General features: G+C 35.8%; 1 protein-coding gene across 10 annotated transcripts in view; it reads right to left on the bottom strand.

Moving 5' to 3' along the window:
- Positions 1–19,351, bottom strand: part of MBNL3 (muscleblind like splicing regulator 3) — a 110,083-nt gene that overhangs the window by 57,558 nt on the left and 33,174 nt on the right. For 3 of the 10 annotated variants that reach the window (XM_032260220.1, XM_032260218.1, XM_032260217.1), the window contains exon 1: positions 5,408–5,584. The exons of 5 other annotated variants lie outside the window; for them this stretch is intronic. In XM_032260220.1, the coding sequence (XP_032116111.1) occupies positions 5,408–5,584 (177 nt within the window). Of the gene's footprint in view, positions 1–5,407; positions 6,544–19,351 lie in introns of those variants that run through there. 2 more of the 10 variants (XM_032260216.1, XM_032260219.1) reach the window with 2 other exon arrangements.

A 19,351-nucleotide genomic window follows, 5' to 3' on the forward strand; every position in this document is an offset into this window, starting at 1 on the left:
TGACAATATATTGTTAACCTGAATATTTACTTATTTTTTACCTGCTCCTCCTCTAACTCCCAAGGAGAATGTCTGTACCATGGAGGTGGGGACTGTTTCTGATTCACAGCTAAGTCCCAAGGCTGTGAACCAGAAGGGGACAGCTGTCACACTCTGGAGGAGTATATGATATGCATCCATATATCACACAACTTCTAGGACTTCTTACTCTCCAGTCTTCTGTCTTTCCGGTGGCTTGTTGCTGCTATTTTTTCTGTCATGCTCATTTCCTCTTGCTCCCTTTCTTGATTAACCATAATTATAGAAGTGCATTACCCATCACTTCTAAGATGGACACATGCTAACTTTTTAACATCTAGAACATTGGGATGCCCATTACAATCAATGGCATATTGTAGGGGATGATGAATAAATGGGGGAGATAGTTATCAGTTTTTACAAAAGAAAAATTGGTTATGTTATTGTGGAGAAACCCAGTAGATGCCACCTTAACCAAGTGATTAAAGTTAACATAATGAATGATAAGAGCTATAAACATCATATACCCTCAGATGTCATGCACACCATTTCTGTGTGTGGGTTTCTTTTCTTTTTTCTTTTCTTTTCTTTTTTTTCTTTTTTTTTTTTTTTTTGCCAAAACCACATGATCTCAGTCTAATCAGGAGAAAACATTCAACAAGCACAAAGTGAGATATATTTTACAGAATAATTGACCAGTACTCATCCAAAGTGTCACGTTCATGAAAGACAAGGAAAGACTGAGAAAGTGTCACAGGTTGGAGGAGACTAAGGAGGTATGAGGAATAAATGCCGTGTGGGATCCTAGATTTGATCCTAGAATAGAAAAATAACATTAGGAAGAAAATTGGTGACATTCAAATAAGGTCTCTAATTTACTTAAGTATCTTGTACCAGTGATAATTTCCTGTTTTTGATAACTGTGCTATGCATGGCATGTAAGTTGTTTACCTTAGGGGAATCTGTATACAGATAGGGATAACAAGTATACAGAAGTTTCCTGTACTATTTTTGTAATTTTTCTATAAGCCTAAAATTATTAATATTTCAAAATAAAACATTTAAAATGCAAGGCTGAACTATCAATATATATTTGTTTGGGTACCATTAGGTTGCTGCAGAAGTAATTGTGGTTTTTGCCATTACCTTCATGGCAAAAAAAAAAAAAAAAAATTACTTCTGCACCAACCTATAATTGTAATTCTATTTTCCTTTCAAAAGAGGTTTTTGAAATGTCCAAAATAGCATTGACTTTTACCAGTCAAAGATACTTCCTTTTAAAGATTAGCATCACAGAAAATAGAGATCCTTAAGTAAAATGTTATTTTCCTTGACTCTCAGGATGACAGGTGCTGCTTATGTATCTTTATAGTGCAGACAGACCTCTCTGATGGAGCTGATAAATGGTGCTAAGTCTTGCATAATCCAGTGACCCCTGGGATTGCGTTGCTAGGTGTCTAGTTTCTGTTAAACTTTCCCTTAGCAAATAGGGATGAGTAAGTATTCAGTCAAAAACGGTGAAATTTTAAACTAATGAAAACTGCTGTGACTAGCGGTGCTATTACAGAATATACTGGTAACTTGCGCCAGTTTGACCTGCAAGAATAGATTCATATCCATATGCTTATACAACAGGTTTTACTTGTCACAATATTATTTTTCTTGTGATCATATGTGATATCTGAAGACATGGCATGTGACTGCTTTATGTGCATTTCTCACCCAGTTCCCATTTTCTTAGGAATGTATATAGGTTAGCTTGACTATCCTCTAACTATGCCTGATGCTATGGCCTTTACCAGGAAATTATTGGCACAAAACTATCCAAAGTAGTAAGAGGTATGAACAGATGTGATGGGTGTTGATCTGTCATAATGAAATAATGACAACATTTATACCCTTCATGCATAAAAAGTTACTGATAAAACATTGCTTCAAGTATAGAGGGAAAGGTTCAAGACATCATGATATTGCTGAAGCAGAATAGCTTGGCTATAAAAGTAATCACAAAGATTGATTTAGTTTTTAAAACGATGATCCTTCATTAAATCCAAGGAGCATTCACTAAAAATACCAACCTAGATCAATGGCAAACTGTAATATCAAGAAATTGCCATAGCATGGATTAAGTGATACTTTGAAGAGAACTTTGGAAACAGATTATTGCCCACAAGGCAACTGAGTCAAAAGCAGCTGCATATCCACATGACATGAGACCATTCTATGTATCTAGAAATTAATCCATGGACTGCACTAGATTTCCATTTGAAGATTGTGCCGCCTTCATCACTGAGCATTCAACATTCATGGATTGATGGGCACAGCACTTCAGCACAATACACAACCAGCCATCCAATTTGCCCTTCTTATTTTCATAACATTCCCTCATTGTGACGTGACTATAGAACATTGTATCTGTTGTACCTGTTATTAAGGCAGTAACCATCATCTGGTAGAGTAGCTAGTACTAATAGAATTCTTACACAACAAGAACAACAAAACAAAACAAAAACAAAAGCAGCAACCCAAAACGCACGGAAAGATTGTTTCAGTTATTTAATCACTCATGAGAGAAGAAATAGTACACAGGCGAATTTCAACAGTGTTTCAATTATACGAACTCAAGAGAAGTAGGAAATGCTGCAGCAACCACTGAGGTATGTTATTTGCGTATCACAGATATGACACTAGTACAATGCACATAGGTCAATTACCCTCAATTTAACTTTCATGCATGTCATGGATAAGAACTACAAAGCTCTTGTGCATACATGGAACTCTGATTAATGTGCTATCTGGTGAATTAAATAATTGTTTGAAAGGCTTTATATATGTGAAATATTAAGGTTTTCACTAAAATATGAGAATGTAAGGATTATGTAAATCATCTTTACCTGTGTGACTGGTCATCAGGGTAGTAACATGATGCAAACATACTTTAAAAACACTGGCTACAGTGAGTAGACAACTTATTTCAATAATTAAGTGGATTATTAATATTCATTGGCTATTATATATTTTGTCTCTAAATTAAACACTTTCCAAGCTTTAAAGTTGTAGGGCAATACTCATTTTGTAAACAGTTACCTTCCCTGGTACTTTTCTTCAAAATGTTTAGTTTATGACTCTTTTGCCTTTAAATGGAATTACTGACCTGAGTGTATTAATCATTAGGAAGATTACACATTTCCGTCCACATTCTACGATGTTCAGAAAGACAGAATTTACAAAGCCTACAAGGAATTCTATATCAGTGTAACCATAAAAACAGTTATACTTAGCTTGAACAACTAATATCACACAGCAACTAGATTTGGTCATGTATATTTGGAACATGAGTTTGTAATTTTCAATAACAAACCCTAACTAAATAGAGTTTTATTAAAGAATGCCAACAACAAACCTTAGTTGACAGGAAGAAAGCCTTTTATTTAATTCACTTCTATAGTGATATATGGTTTTCCATTTACACTAGCTCACTGCAATCTCCACAATAATCAAAGAATTAGATAGAGAAGATACTACCCATCTGTTAGAGATGAAATCACTCAAGGTTTGTGAGGTTAAGTTGCCTGAGGTCAGATACAGTAATGAGGCTGGGGCAGTACCCCAGATCTCCTGAAACAACACATGCAAAGTTCCTACTGCAGTTCCTAACTCTCTATATGGACTGAATGAAAGATGCTGCCTTTTTTCTCCCAACTAACTCAGCATTCTTTCCACTTCAAGGCACTGCCCAATCCTGTAGCAGCAGATTTAAATAATACACAAAATAATTGTAGAAGAAACTGAAGTGGAGCCGAAATGAAGAAAACAAAATGAGCTCTTTAGTCATAATGTCTACCACAAATAAAAGCAATTCAGAGATTTTTCAGTGCTAGAAATTACCTTTATCTTTACAATAACAAGTTTCAATTCTTAAAATGGAATGGTCTGCAAGTTAAAAAAAAAACAACCTAGTAATCACATAATAAGTAAAAATAACTCCTTAAGTAGTACAGGTTGAGCATCTCTAATCTGAAAACCTGAAGTATAAAGTACTCCAAAAGCCTCAACTTTTTAAGTGCCAACATGATGTCACGTGAGTGGCTGAGATAGTGACTCTTTTGTTTTCTGAGAGTTGAATGTACACAGCTTTGTTTCATGTGCAAAATTATTTAAAATATTGTATAAAATTACCTTCAGGCTATGTGTAAAAAGTATATATAAAATGCAAATGAATTTCATGTTTAGACTGGAGTCCCATCCTCAAGATATCTCTTTATGGATATGCAAATATTCTAAAATCCAAAACACTTTGTCTCAAGCATTTCAGATAAGTGATACTTAATCTGTACATCACTTAAGAAAATGTTTCCTGAGGAAACCATCACATGAAGGGATACATCTCTGTTAGCCAATGCAGCCATAAATAAAAATGTTAATGAGGTAAAATTGGTCATGATGAGGGTAAAATAATATTAAAAAACTGAAAATGTTCTTGTTAAGCTTAATTCATTTTGACAGATTTTGAAAAAAATCTCAAATGCATTGTAGTAAATCTTATTAATTAAACTAGAAATCCATTACAATTTATTGCTTCTATGTTTTAATTTGTACTTTTTATCCTTAAGGATAACTATGAATAAAACATGAAAATCAGTGCATTTTCTTTTTCTGCAATCATATATGTCCTATTCTACATAATATCTCATCTGCCCCTATATTTTCTTTGTAATCTAGTAGATTATACTCAGGCTTGATGACCTTGGTAATAGGACTTTCCTTATAAAATATACTCACAAATCTGAAATTGGTCAATCAGCTGTCCAGGAGAAAAATTAAGTGAACCTAGTTTTGCAGCAATATGTTTAAGTTAAAGGTTCAAAATATACTTTGAGACACTTCAAAATGCCATAATTTTCCTTCTGGAAACCTTCTACTCTCTCAGTCTGACTTATTTATTCTCTGAAAGCTGACTGGTCCCTGCCAAGTGCATTTTGGTACTATGGATAATAAGCTATAATTCAGTGAAGGGCTTCTCTAGGTTATAGAAGGATTACGATCACTATATTTAACATCTAAATCATATACAAAAAAGTAAACAATAGCAAGACTACAATCCCTCACTCCTACAAAAATTCTTGAATTTTTATTCTTTAAGTGTATCTGTCTTGATAAGTGGTCATCAGTGAAATGAGCTTTAGATTTGGTTTAGCTCTACAAACACAAAGACTTAAGACATTTTGTCATTAAGACATTCTGACTTTAAGACCTTCTATCTTGACATTCTGTCTTTTAAAAAGATTATCATTTTCATGCTATTATTTTTACTCATTTCAAAGCACATCATATTTCAAAAACATAGAAATCAACAAATTTAAATTATGTGCATTCAGATGGGACTCACCTTTAGAGAATCAAAACAGGCCACCACACGACCATTTTCCACATGGCAAACTCTTGGTGGATGGGCAAACTTGCAATCTGCATCAGCTCGAAAGCAAGTTCCTCTCTGAAATTCTCTACAAACTTCTAAAGTCAGCCACTTGGTATCACGAATCAGGGCAACATTGACAGCCGTCATATTGAAAGCAAAATTAAAATCCAATGTACCCTCTTAAGTACAATATTATTGTCGACTGTTTAAGGATTAAAAATGAATTCAAACTAAGTGTGAAGAGATAACTGGTGATTTTGGTGAAACGTCTATTTGTTGGCACTTAGGTTTTCATTAAACTCAAATCTGGTCTAGTCAAACAAAAAGCCAATCATAAAAACTCTATCAGAATAACTAAAAATCAAATTAGAGACCAACTCCTAAGAAGCCAACTGTTTGTTCCTTTGCCGAATTTATGTGAAATAACCGGCAGACTTTCAAAAGAATTCTGTGCTCTGCAGTTGATGTTTTCAATTACTCTGGCAAAAAACATATGCTGCTGGCTGCCCTTCGATTTGTGGAATGGTCTCAGATCAGGAGGAGAAAAGTTTTTCTCCTTATTTATTAGCTATAAATAATAAGATTGGGAAGGATGTTAGAAACCCAAAAAAGTTTTGTTGCAAAATCAAGTGGAGGGAAAATAACTAGGAAAATTGAGAATCACAGAAAAAAGAAATGGACCAGCTGCTGACAGTAAACTACAAGCACACCAGGTTCGGCGGGGAGGTGGAGAGGGCAGGGAACGTTATGTTAGGGAGAGGGGTTTATAAAGAGACAGCTCTAGAGTAGAATCCAAGCAGCAGAGTTTTCAGAAAAGGCACTTTTCAGAACCTGCAAGAAAAAAATAAATAAAATTAGCTAAAATAACACAATGCTTCCGTTTCAAACTCTAGATTTGGAAAAGAAGTAACTATATCCTATTTAAAACAGGAAGCATCTAGATACTGACAGTGCAACATAGTACAGTCAGCCGTTGTCAATAAAAAGGGCATTTCCCAGTATCAAACTGCATAGTAAAAGCAAGCACTGCTTAGATTCACTGTTGAAGTACAAGACTGGGCAACAATCTCACATAAGGTGGAGTGGAGGATGGAAATGTAAAATGTGCTTCAGAAAGATCTGCACATGTACCCCAGAACCTAAAGTACAATTTTATATATATATATATATGGGTGTATCATAATTATGTTGTATACATGGCATAGCTATGGAATACCATGCAGCTGTTAAAATGAAAGAAGCACATATATGGGTTCTGATGTGTAGACATCACCAAGGTTTATCAAGTTCAAATAAATGCATATTGCATGTAATATATATGTGTTATGATTTATGGAAAAATCTATAAAACAATAATATATTTCCCTATGTGCATAAAGAGATGAATATCTGGAATAATTCATAGCAAGCTGACAATAATGGCTTACTCAGTAGGATTAAGGGTGAGTCAAAGGGCTCTTTATTTGTATAAGTTGTATTTTTTGCATAAAAATGTATTCAAGCATCTATTTGATAAGAACCAATAATAAGTGGAAATTATAAATAAATAAAACTAAGTGAATAAAAAAATTATTTGTAAAGATACTGGATTTTTTTTTCTGTGTAGCCTCCTTAGTCTTTATGAAGGGAAATTGGAACAACTCAGAAAAAGATTTCAGTATGTACAAACAAGTGAGACAGAATGTGCTGTTTAACGAAATAGATTAAATATTATGCAGCTTTATGGTTTGCAGTTTAACTCAGTGTGAACCAGCTACAATTTCTAGTGACAGCTGAGAAGATACAGAAAAGGTTAATTTATTGGCATATGCCATAAACACATATTGAAATAGCACTAATTTGTAAAAGTGAGCTCTGAGTATTAGAAAAATCAACTGTTAGCTTTTTTGAAAAGTGAGATTAAAGCTCTTAAAAATATTTCATTTGATTTTTTGGACAATATTTTCAACAACTTTACAAAATCTAAATTTTCTTTGTCTTTTCCATATTTAAGATGAAATTTAGTATCACCTGACTTTTCAAATATCACTGAGAAATTAAGTACCTAGAAAATTCAAATAAGCTTATCTACTCAAGAGCAAAACATGTTTTTCTCTGAGTCATTCTTCATGGAAATTGTTCTAAAATGTATTCATTCTATGTAACTTTGTCTTATTAAAAAATATTGAACATAATTTGGACTCTAATCAAAGACTTGGAATTGTTAATGTATTAGAAAGTATAATAGTTCTCCTCTTTCAGTGGCAGACTGTTAATTGTCACATCCACTGTCACTTCTCTGATTGTCACAATAAGAGAAAATTCACCACAGTGAATTTTCCATCTCTCTTCTGAAAAACCTAATAGCCAGTCATGAATGTTGAATAACAATTAGTTACCCACTGAATGAGGGGCCTATGGAACAAGATGCGGAGCTTTCTCACAGAAGTTCTAAGACTGCTCTTACTTCTTTGGGGGCCCTTCTGTATCAAGTTACATGCAGGGCTATGTTCTAGAGGGTTAAAGTTGCAGACAAATGACTTCTAGAAAAATGTATTTTTAAAATAACCTGATAGAGGAAATGCAGAACAAAATCACAATGTGATGACCACTTCACTCTCATTAATCTAACTATAACTTTGAAAGGCAGAAAAATTGGAGAAATTGGAACCCTCATACATTGTGGCTGGGAATATGAAACAGTGCAATTTCTGTGGCAAACTGTCAGACAGTCCCTCACTTCCATGACTCAGTATATACCCAAAGTATCTGAAAACAAGGGATAAAGAAATCCTCCTACAAATTCTTGTATATGAATGTTCATAGCAACACTATTCACAATAGCCAAAAAGTAGAAATAATGTAAGCATCATTAACAGATGATTGGATAAACAAAATATGATATATCCACACAATGGAATGTTATTTGGCCATAAATAAGAATGAAGTACTGATGCATGCTACCAGAAGGATGAACCTTGAAAACGTTATGTTAAGCGAAAGAAACCTGTCACAAAAGGCCACATATTGTATGATTCCATTTATATGAAAAGTTCAGAGTAGCCAAATCTACAGAGACAGAAGGTAGATTAGTGGTTGCCAGGGGTTGGGAAAAAGGGATAAGGGTGAATGACTGCTTAATGGGTACAGGGTCTCCTTTGGGGGGGTGATGAAAATGTTCTGGAATTAGATACTGGTGATGATTGCATGACTTTTGAAATATCATAACCCATTCACTGAATTGTACACTTTAAATAGATGAATTGGATGTATTGAATTACATCCCAATAAAGCTGTTATATATATTTTTTAAAGTCTAAAGAGACATGACAACCAAATACAGCCTGACTAGTGATGGGATTAGCTATCCCAAGCTTTCTGAATTTCTCCTTAGCCACAGATTTTTTCTTAGTAGTGTTACTAAGTCGAATTTCAAGAGTAAATTCATTTCCACACTGTAACTGACTTAATGTATTATGAAAACTACTCTGAAAGAGTATGATATTCCAACTTAATCCCACAACTAAATTATATAGCTTGCCGGAACACATTTGGAAGAAAAATGACTAAAAAGATCTATCTATATAAGATCTGCTCAAAACATAAACAGTGAGGGTCTGGAGAAAGATTTTTTTCTACAGAAGTCCATCAAGTATAGAAACATAATAAATAATACATGTGAATTCTGAAGTTTTACAAATGAAAAATGCAAACAAGAATTGGCTTCCGGACCTGCATTTTATGTAATATCAGAGATAGGGGAAGAAGGAATTTTCTTTTTTCTTTTTCTTTTTAAAAATTTTGGCCTGTAACCTTTGCTGAAGCTCTGGCCAATTCTTCAAAGCAGTTCTATCCACCACATGTCTTCCTTCAGACTGAAACTATTTTAGGGGCTGACTCAGAAGAAACTAAGTGCAACACTTAACAGAGCTGGTGCAAAAATGGGGAGAAGTTCTCTCATGCAGCTCTGTTTGTCTGACTATGTACACAAGACAGGGAGAAGTGCTGGTTTTCTCTGTATTCTTAAGATCAATTTTGTTTTGGGGATAATACAGCTTTATCTTCACTACTTTAGACTCAAGTAACAGGAATATAGTTCTGCTTCTTATGATTTATAGTCCTCTAAAGTGGAACATGAAAAGTTACCATTTCTTAGTGCATTTGTACTTTATTGTACTTGCAGTTTACAAGTGCGTGAGTAATAACCGAAAACACTGATGACTGAAATCAAGCTCATAGAGGTTAAATTACTTATTTGAAGTTACAAAGCCTAGTGGTAGAGCCATGTCTCCAGGCAAGAACTTCTGACTCCAAATCTCATGCATAGATTCTAGCCGAGAAATGTCATAGATAGCATTGCTTATCTCTCTTGGGAATCTTAAACAAGGGAAACCTGTCATTTCTGTAGAGTACTTATGGTTCGTTCTCAGAATTACATTCATGCCTGATGTATCAACATTTTCATAATCTCCGTAAGTTGTACTCAACCAACATTTATCCAGCATCTACTGTGTGCCAAGCATTGTTCTAGGTACGGAACAAGACTGGTAAGGTCCTTCCTCTCGTGGAACATGCTATGCTCATTTAAATAAAGAAGTAACTTGATGTACAAGGAAGTAAAATAAGTATTAGAATTTATGAAGAGCTGGAAGTAAACACTAGGAATTCTGTCTTCAGCACAAACCTCTAACTCACCATGAATGATACACCAAGCACCATGACTTAAGAATACGCTTAAACACACACTCAAATACTGCTACATAGAAGTAAGTCATCAAGAGGAATATCTTAAAATTATACTATGACTTATTGCTCTCCAGATTCCTCTTAGAGAGGGCAACTACTGTTCTCATCTTACAGATGGGGAAATGAGGGTGGAGAAAGTTGAGTAATTTAACTTGCACAATTTCATGAAGCTAGCAGGTGATCAAGCCATGGTTCAAACTCAGGCAGCCTGACTCCAGAGTCCCTTCCCCCACTTAACCATGCCACAATACTGTGTGACTCTTACAGCATCTATTGTATTCTTTCTCATGCTTGCTGGCTGGGACCCTTAACCTTCCTCTCTTATTAGATTTAAATGCCTTAAGAATAGAGATCACGTCTTCCTCTGCTTTGCTGGCTCTATCTTGTCATTGGGGGTTAGAGTAGCATTCCCCAGGATTTTTACTTTGAAAACTATAAAGATTAAATGGTAATTTAACATTAACCCTTCTGTTGTATGACACTAGAAAAGAATTTTGTCAGTTGGGCATCCTCTAGGCTAGAGCTTTGGCCACCTGTTAGTTTTGAATCAATCAAACCTGTGAAGTTAAATATTTTCTCACAATTCTAGCCTTCAAATTGGGATGACAATACCTAAGATTCTTCACATACAGTGAATTCAATCTCCACAAAGAATGACCTATTCCGGTCCATTTGATAGCAACAAGATCTTATAAAAATATTAAATTTCCAGATGATCTCTGTTTGTGTTCTTGGATAGTAGTTCTTCAAAACATCTTTGAAATGTTTTTGCTTAATAATAGGTGTGGTGAAACTGAACTGGTAGTGGGAGTAAGGGTGGGGGAGATTTCACTCTGATCCATAGGAAGAAACCATTCCTAAGTATTCTTCCACGAAAATAAAAGTTAATTTTGACATTTTTAGAATGATATAGTTTAAAGGTTTAATGGAAAAAGGAATAGGTGAATAAATAGGCGAAAGGATGACGCAGTTTCAGTTTAAAGGATTCTTTCTTCCCATCAAAGCCACTCATTTTCATTTCCTCAGAGGGCTTTTTACTTTCCCTTTGTTTTAAATTTTACTTTAAGTTCTAGGGTACATGTGCAGAGCATGCAGGTTTGTTACATAGATATACACGTGCATTGGCGGTTTGCTACATCCATCACCCCGTCATCTACATTAGGTATTTCTCCTAATGTTATCCCTCCCCAATCTCCCAAACCCCTGCTATCCCTCCCCACCCCTCAACTCCCCAACAGGCCCCGATGTGTGATGTTCCCCTCCCTGTGTCCCTGTGCACTCATTGTTCAACATCCACTTATGAGTGAGGTCATGTGGTATTTGCTTTTCTGTTCTTGTGTCAGTTTGCTGAGGATGATGGTTTCCATGTTCATCCATGTTCCTGCAAAGGACATGAACTCATCCTTTTTCATGGCTGCATACTATTCCATGGTGCATATGTGCCATGTTTTCCTTATCCAATCTATCCTTGATGAGCATTTTGGTTGGTTTCAAGTCTTTCCTATTGTAAACAGTGCTGCAATAAACATATGTGTGCATATGTCTTTATAATAGAATATTTTCTAATCCTTTGGGTATATACCAGTAATGGGCTTGTTGGGTCAAATGGTATTTCTATTTCTAGACCTTTGAGGAACCACCACACTGTCTTCCACAATGGCTGAACTAATTTACATTCCTACCAACAGTGTAAAAGCATTCTTATTTCTCCACATCTTCTCCAGCATCTGTTGTTTTGTGATTTTTTTAATGATCGTCATTCTAAGTGGTGTGAGATGCTATCTCAATGTGATTTTGATTTGCATTTCTCTAATGACCAATGATGAGGAGCTTTTTTTCATATGTTGGTTGGCTACATAAATGTCTTCTTTTGAAAACTGTCTGTTCATATCCTTTGCCTGCTTTTTGATGGGGTTGTTTTCCCTGTAAATTTATTTAAGTTACTTGTAGATTCTGAATATTAGCCCTTGTCAGATGGTACATTGCAAAAATTTTTGCCCATTCTGTTGGTTGCTGGTTCACTCTAATGATAGTTTCTTTTGCTATACAGAAGCTCTTAAGTTTAATTAGATATCATTTGCCTATTTTGGCTTTTATTGCCATTGCTTTTTGTGTTTTAGTCATGAAGTCATTGCCTATGCCTATGTCCTGAATGGTATTGCCTAGATATTCTTCTAGGTTTCTGTGGTGTTAGGTTTTATGTTTAAATCTTTAATCCAACTGGAGTTAATTTTTGTATAACATGTAAGGAAGGGATCCAGTTTCAGCCTTCTGCATATGGCTAGTCAGTTTTCCCACCACCATTTATTAAATAGGGAATCCTTTTCCCATTGCTTGTTTTTGTCAGGTTTGTCAAAGATCAGATGGTTGTAGATATGTGGCATTACTTCTGAGGCCTCTGCTCTGTTCCATTGGTCTATATCTGTTTTGGTACCAGTACCATGCTGCTTTGATTACTGTAGCTTTGTAGTATAGTTTGAAGTCAGGTAGCATGCTGCCTTCAGCTTTGTGGGTTTTTTTGTTTGTTCGTTTGTTTGTTTGTGTGTTTTTTCTTAGGATTATCTTGGCTATGTGGGCTCTCTTTTGGTTCCATATGAAGTTTAAGGTGGTTTTTTCCAAGTCTGTGTAGAAAGTCAATGGTAGCTTGATGTGGATAGCATTCAATCTATAAATTACTTACGGAAGTATGGCCATTTTCATGATATTAATTCTTCCTAAAAAGCTGAATAAATATTTAATAATAGCTTTTGGGTGTGTGTGTGTGTGTGTGTATGTATGTTCAATCAAATCTTATCAATGAATATCTTGGCCACCAAAATTTAATTTGATTCAATTCAATATGTACTTTGAGAGAACCTTAAACACCTCCTTTTTTCTTTTTCTTATTGAGACAGAGTTTCCCTCTGTTGCCCAGGCTGGAGTGTAATGGCACAATCTCTGTTCATTGCAACCTCCTCCTCCCAGGCTCAAGCAGTTCTCATGCCTCAGCCTCCCGAGTACCTGGGATTACAGACATGTGTCTCCATGCCCAGATAATTTTTGTATTTTCAGTAAAGATGGGGTTTTGCCATGTTGGCCAGGCTGGTCTGGAACTCCTGGCCTCAAGTGACCTGCCCACCTCAGTCTCCCAAGTGCTGGGATGACAGGTGTGAGCCACCGTGCCCGTCTGCATGAACACTTTCAAACCACTGGGGTGCTGGTTAAAGACCTATAGCAGGAATTTACAGGATGACACTATAGCCAAAACATTATTATTCTAATTTAGTTCCTGGTATGAGGTTATTCTTTAGCAAAATGTAACTGGAAAAAACCATCCCACTTGAAAGTTTTGACTTTTAACTGATGCTCATCTATGAGAATCCTAGACAAGACACAACATAAGGAAAATGTAAAAACTTTTATTTTAAAATTATATACAGAACAGATTCTCTATGAAGTTCCACCTTTGGGGAAAAAGTACTGTAGTTTCCATTATTTTTGAGGATTTACATTTTTTTCTCATGGAAGTTATCTTGAAAGTAAAACAAGAGAAGAAAGACATGTTTACTTCTAATTTAATAGAAATAGTAACTTATAATAGAGCTGTTTGCAAGGCCACTACCAGCAGGTACTTTTGCCTCAGCTTTCCTATACTTTCCTTGTTTCCTAGTTTCTTTTGCCTTCCCTCCACAAAACAGCACATAACAGAAGTACTGCCAGTGCCTGGTCCAGAATATCACAAAGATATTTGGCACCTAAACGAATCACTGAAGAGGTCTTCCTATAAATGCATTTATCAACCCCTGAATAAACAATGAAAACAATGTTTTCTTTCTTTCTTTCCATTTTAAGCTTTCCTTACATCTGTATTACTTCTGAATTTCTTGTGGCCATTTATTTTGGCTCTACAAATATATGACACACCTGCCATACACTGCTTGAATTGGATGGCTGACAAGATTTAAAAGCCTTCAAGTTTTCAAATTTGCTTCAAGTTCTGTTTCCCTCACGTGTTTTGGTTAGTGGTCCAGTGCCACACATTCTTTAAGGAATATAAGAGGTGCTCAGCACTGCAAATGGAAACCATGATTTCACAGGCATCTTAAAGAAAACCAAGTCTTCTCTCCAGAAAAAAAAAAAGGTCATAAAAATAAGGATATTTTGCCTATGTACAGAACTTTTTCATTAATTTTTTTTAAAGCTTTGCTGTATTTCTGGGAAAAGCACAGTATCTGGGCCAGAATGCACCATTCCTCATGGTACAGTCCCTCATGGCTTCCCTTGGCTAGGAGAGGGAGTTTTCCAACCCCTTGCACTTCCTTGGTGAGATGATACCCCACCCTGCTTTGGCTCACCCTCTATGGACTGTACCCATTGTTTAACCAGTCCCAGTGAAATGAGCCAGTTACCTCAGTTGGATATGCAGAAATCACCTGCCTCCTGCATTGATCTTGGTGTGAGCTGCAGACTGGAGCTGTTCCTATTCAGTCATGTTGGTCCACACCCAGAATCTGCCATTTAAATATGTTAAATATTTAACTAGCCCAATTTAATATAAAACAACTGAAAACTTGGATCATAAACATAGTTGTTATTAAATCACACTAGTTAAGTGCTTGCTTATGTGCATGTGACAGAAATCCCAATGCCATTAAAAGGTCTTCTTTCACCAAAAACTGGATTTCAACTTGAAGGCAACAGGAATTTGATACATTTGGCAATTCCAGTCCTATAATGCTCAAGCATTTGAGATAAATGAAATACAAAATGGGTCCCAAGACTGATTCCATTTAATATATGCTGGGTGATTTTGCTGATGATTAACTCAGCAGACATTTATCAAGCATCCACTATGACCCAGGCCCTGATCTAGGTACTAGGGAAACAAAAGTGAACAAGATAAAAGCCCTGTCCTTTGACTTTTACATTCAAGTGGGTGGCAGCAGGGGAGGATTGGCCAGAGAGGCAGAAAATACAAAAAGAAACATATCCATCATTCATTTTATCCAATCAACAAATATTTAATATCAAGGCAAGTAAAACCTTTAGAAACGTTCATATAGGAAAATACCAATCAACGAACATGTTTTGTACACCAAATATCTGCACAGAACTGTATCACGTGCTTCTTAGGAATTAGAAGAACCTTAAGGTACTGCCTCTGCACTCAAGAAGCCACTAATTTAGTTGGGCAGGTAAGAACAACATATACGGTATGTCTGCAAACAATGCAAACAATTAAGAACAAAATTTGGTAACATTAACAACAAATGAGATGACAGTTCTAAAAACAGAGCATCACTGAAGTCTAGAGTAGTCAAAGGAGTTTTCAAGAAGAAAGAGGAGCTGGGCCTTACAGAATGAGAAGGATCTAGGTGAAGGCAAGAGGGGCAGATAGTATTTCTGAACAGGGTAACAACATGAATAAGGGCTGGAAGATCAAATTGGGCACCTGGTGTATATAGGATGGTGAGCATACATGGGCTGGTTAGGATGTTACGTTTATACTAGGGAAGAAAAATAATGTATAGGTGGTTTCTGAAGAACCTGGAAAGCAACCCAAAAAGTATATATTTGTTATAGAAGGAGGAGCCTCTCTCACAGACTTGAAGCGGGGTAGAATCTTAGAGGCCATAAATGTAGAGTGTTGAAAATGATCTGCTCCTGGAAAATTGTTTTACTTAAGGAACCCACAGCACAGAGTCAGAGTAAAGTTCATGCATTCAACATACTGTGGAAGAACAAAAGGTGAAGCGAAAGTAGATAAAGGTCAGAGTGTTTTTCTGGATTTTACAGGCTCCATGAGGCCAAGACAGAGTAATTCAGGACCGGCCGACATAAAAAGGTTGGGAAACAGAAAATTACAGCTTCTTGTTTGCATTTTTCTACCTACCCATCATTTATCAATGACCCCAGTCATTAAGGACACATAACTGCATTCCTATTTTCTGAAATGACTCAAACACTTTTCAACCTTTATCTCTATAATAGAAATTCCTCTCAAAAATGTAGTTGTACTTTCAAGTGGGATGTTTTTTTCCAGTTACATTTTGCTAAAGAATAACCTCATACCAGGAACTAAATTTGAATAATAATGTTTTGGCTATAGTGTCATCCTGTAAATTCCTGCTATAGGTCTTTAACCAGCACCCCAGTGGTTTGAAAGTGTTCATGCAGATGGGCACGGTGGCTCACACCTGTCATCCCAGCACTTGGGAGACTGAGGTGGGCAGGTCACTTGAGGCCAGGAGTTCCAGACCAGCCTGGCCAACATGGCAAAACCCCATCTTTACTAAAAATACAAAAATTATCTGGGCATGGAGACACATGTCTGTAATCCCAATTTAATTTGGATCAAATTAAATTTTGGTGGCCAAGATATTCATTGATAAGATTTGGTTGAACATTCACATTCACACACACACACACACACACACATCAAAAACTATCACTAAATGTTTATTCATCCTTTAAATATTTATAAACAGCCCAAGTAATTTTGTAGTCAAACATGAGGGACACATAAGGATGATTATTTGGCAGAGACGTAAACTAAGGTAGCATCTATGTGATTTAATGTTGTAAAGGGATTCACTACCATACCTAATAGGCATCCAGTGAGGGCTTCCTTACCTGAATTCATCACTGGTATTATAGCCAATAAATTCAGATTCTCAATATCCATACTAAGTACTCTCTCCTTATCAGGAGCACTTATAAAACTAGTGAAAAGACAGAGAAAAAAGCTTTGTGGCTGAAAATGTTGGCAGAGTCCCAAATGTACCCTAATTTCAAAGACCAATGCCAAACCCTCTGGTAGCCTTGAGGCGAGTTTTCTGGGAAAGTGAATTTTCTAGGAAAGTGTACACAAGAGCTCTAACCCTCTGTGTCTGAACTTACTGTTTCTAGAGGCATTATTTCACATTCATATCACAAACATGACTGAAATACATATCTACAAACCAATTGCCTAGAGTTCATTGGAAAGTTGGCTGCTTTAGTAAAAAGTTACGAGTAAAATGCTGGAAGCACAGACAGGATAGAATGTTAAGGTCTACATTTCCCAATCTTTACACAGGCCTAAGGGTATCCTTCTTTAAAAGTTTCTAAAATAAAAAATTCATTTTTCTCTTGATATTCCAAAGTGATTTATGCTTGACTAAAAATTATAAGCCTTTCTTTATGGAAAAATTTAGAGAAACTGTAAAATATGCTTGCTTTTAAACATGTTTTAATTGAATGTTGTACAAGCAGTGAATGCCCTTGTTAATATAAAGAAAGGTGTGTAAATATAATACAGTCATTATAAAGTCATCTTACTGGCCCAGATAGAATAGTTCTCTTCAATCTTCCAAGGTCCATCTCAATAAATCTTCAAAGAAAGATTATAGAACTGCCAAAGTAGAGGGGGGCTGGAAAGGATATTGGTTTAATTTTACCATAAGATTGGGAAGCAACACTTTACCCCCATAATCTAATACTCATCTTCCATAAAAACGATGCCATGATACCTATCAGTTTCAACTCTGATTTGCTTCAATAAATGGGGAAACAACTTCTGTGCTGCCATGATACCTATCAGTTTCAACTCTGATTTGCTTCAATAAATGGGGAAACAACTTCTGTGCTGACTTTTGCAAAGCATGTGTTTTAAATCCAAGTTTTGGGTATAAAAAAAGGATATGGACAATCAAGTATGCATCAAATATGAAAATATTCCAAATAAAATGAGCTCATAATAGAGTTATCAAAGCCAGTGAGGGCAAAGTAACCTGCTGATTACTTCAACCTTAAACAGAGTCCCAGAAGGGTTCATTTACTTGGCTAAAATGCCTAAAATTCTTAGTGTGCACACGAAGAGCTCACACTATAATTTCATCTTATCTGATATCTTGGCAATCTGTGATCAGAATGGGTGGGCAGAGTCCCAGAAGTTTAACCCAATTGTCCTCATTCACTAGTTTATTTTGACAGCTCATATTCATGTTGGAACTTAACTCCTGGCTATGGAGGCATTTTCACAATACTGAAAACCGGAAGGGCATCTTCTGTAGCTTTAAATCCCTAGAGAAAGGCAATCCCTTGCTTCTGAGGTTATAAAGATTCATTGACCTCTGTGGGCCTGTGTCTTCCATTAATTTCAACACAACTGCAGTGACACCCTTGTTCAGTTTCAGAGAACAACATCTTCTTTGTACATGTGGTTTTGTTTCCATTGCCTCTCTATTATCGGTTGTCCAAACTTTGGATTCAGCTTTTCTATCATACTCTACCTGATCCTCTCTACTTTCTAAAACCTGTTAGAATCAGATTTAGTTTATCTGTAACCATCTGACCCTCCTGGCCACAGTCTATTGCAAGCCAAAACTTGAAAGATCTGGCACATTTCTTCTGTTAAACAAATATTTGGTTTTCTCTCTTTTTCCTGTTTCTACCTCTGTGAGCCTATTTCTCCTGTTATCATCTGGTCTGGATAAACTGTGTCCATACAAAATATTGTCTATATTAATTTCTAATCAACCAGGATACTGGGAATTGTATTAATAATTCTAAGAGTGTGTTTAGGGTTCACAAAATAACCACTAGAACACAATGAGGAAGATAAATTTGCTTTGCTGAGCATACTATATGATGTATTCTAAAGCCAGTATCTGTGTTATTAACTAATAGGTATTTCTATCTACCAAGGTCAATCTATTGATTATTAAGTCATGGATGTTAATAACAGTTAACATGTATGGATCTTTTATTCTGTGCCAGACACTGTACTAGGCATTTTATATTCATTTTCTCATTTAATCATCCCCAATATCCTATGAGGTACATACTTTTAAAAATGTTAAAATTTCATTTAAAAACAAAATCAGTCTTTCACAAATTTCAATTCTAGACTTGTCACCATGTCATTGTATTGAGTTTTTCAATATTTAAAGTTCTTAGAAATCATAACAGTCATAAACACCAAAAAAAAATCTCCAAGTTCTCATTTCCCCTCTGCCAGATTCCTGAAATTACAATAAGAAAGCTTACTACTTCCTACCCAGGGAACCCAGAGCATCCTGAATTGCTTATAATTTAGAAGGTATATGTTTTCATACATATCTGGCAAATAAGTTAGAAGCTGCTTGACACATTGGGTTTAAAATCATCATTCAAAAGAACATGTGGTTCAGAAATCTGGCATCCAGCTAGCAGAATGGAAGCATAAAA

This window comes from Sapajus apella, unplaced genomic scaffold (assembly GCF_009761245.1).
Source record: "Sapajus apella isolate SASKATOON/1434 unplaced genomic scaffold, GSC_monkey_1.0 scaffold115, whole genome shotgun sequence".
Classification (NCBI taxonomy): domain Eukaryota; kingdom Metazoa; phylum Chordata; class Mammalia; order Primates; family Cebidae; genus Sapajus; species Sapajus apella.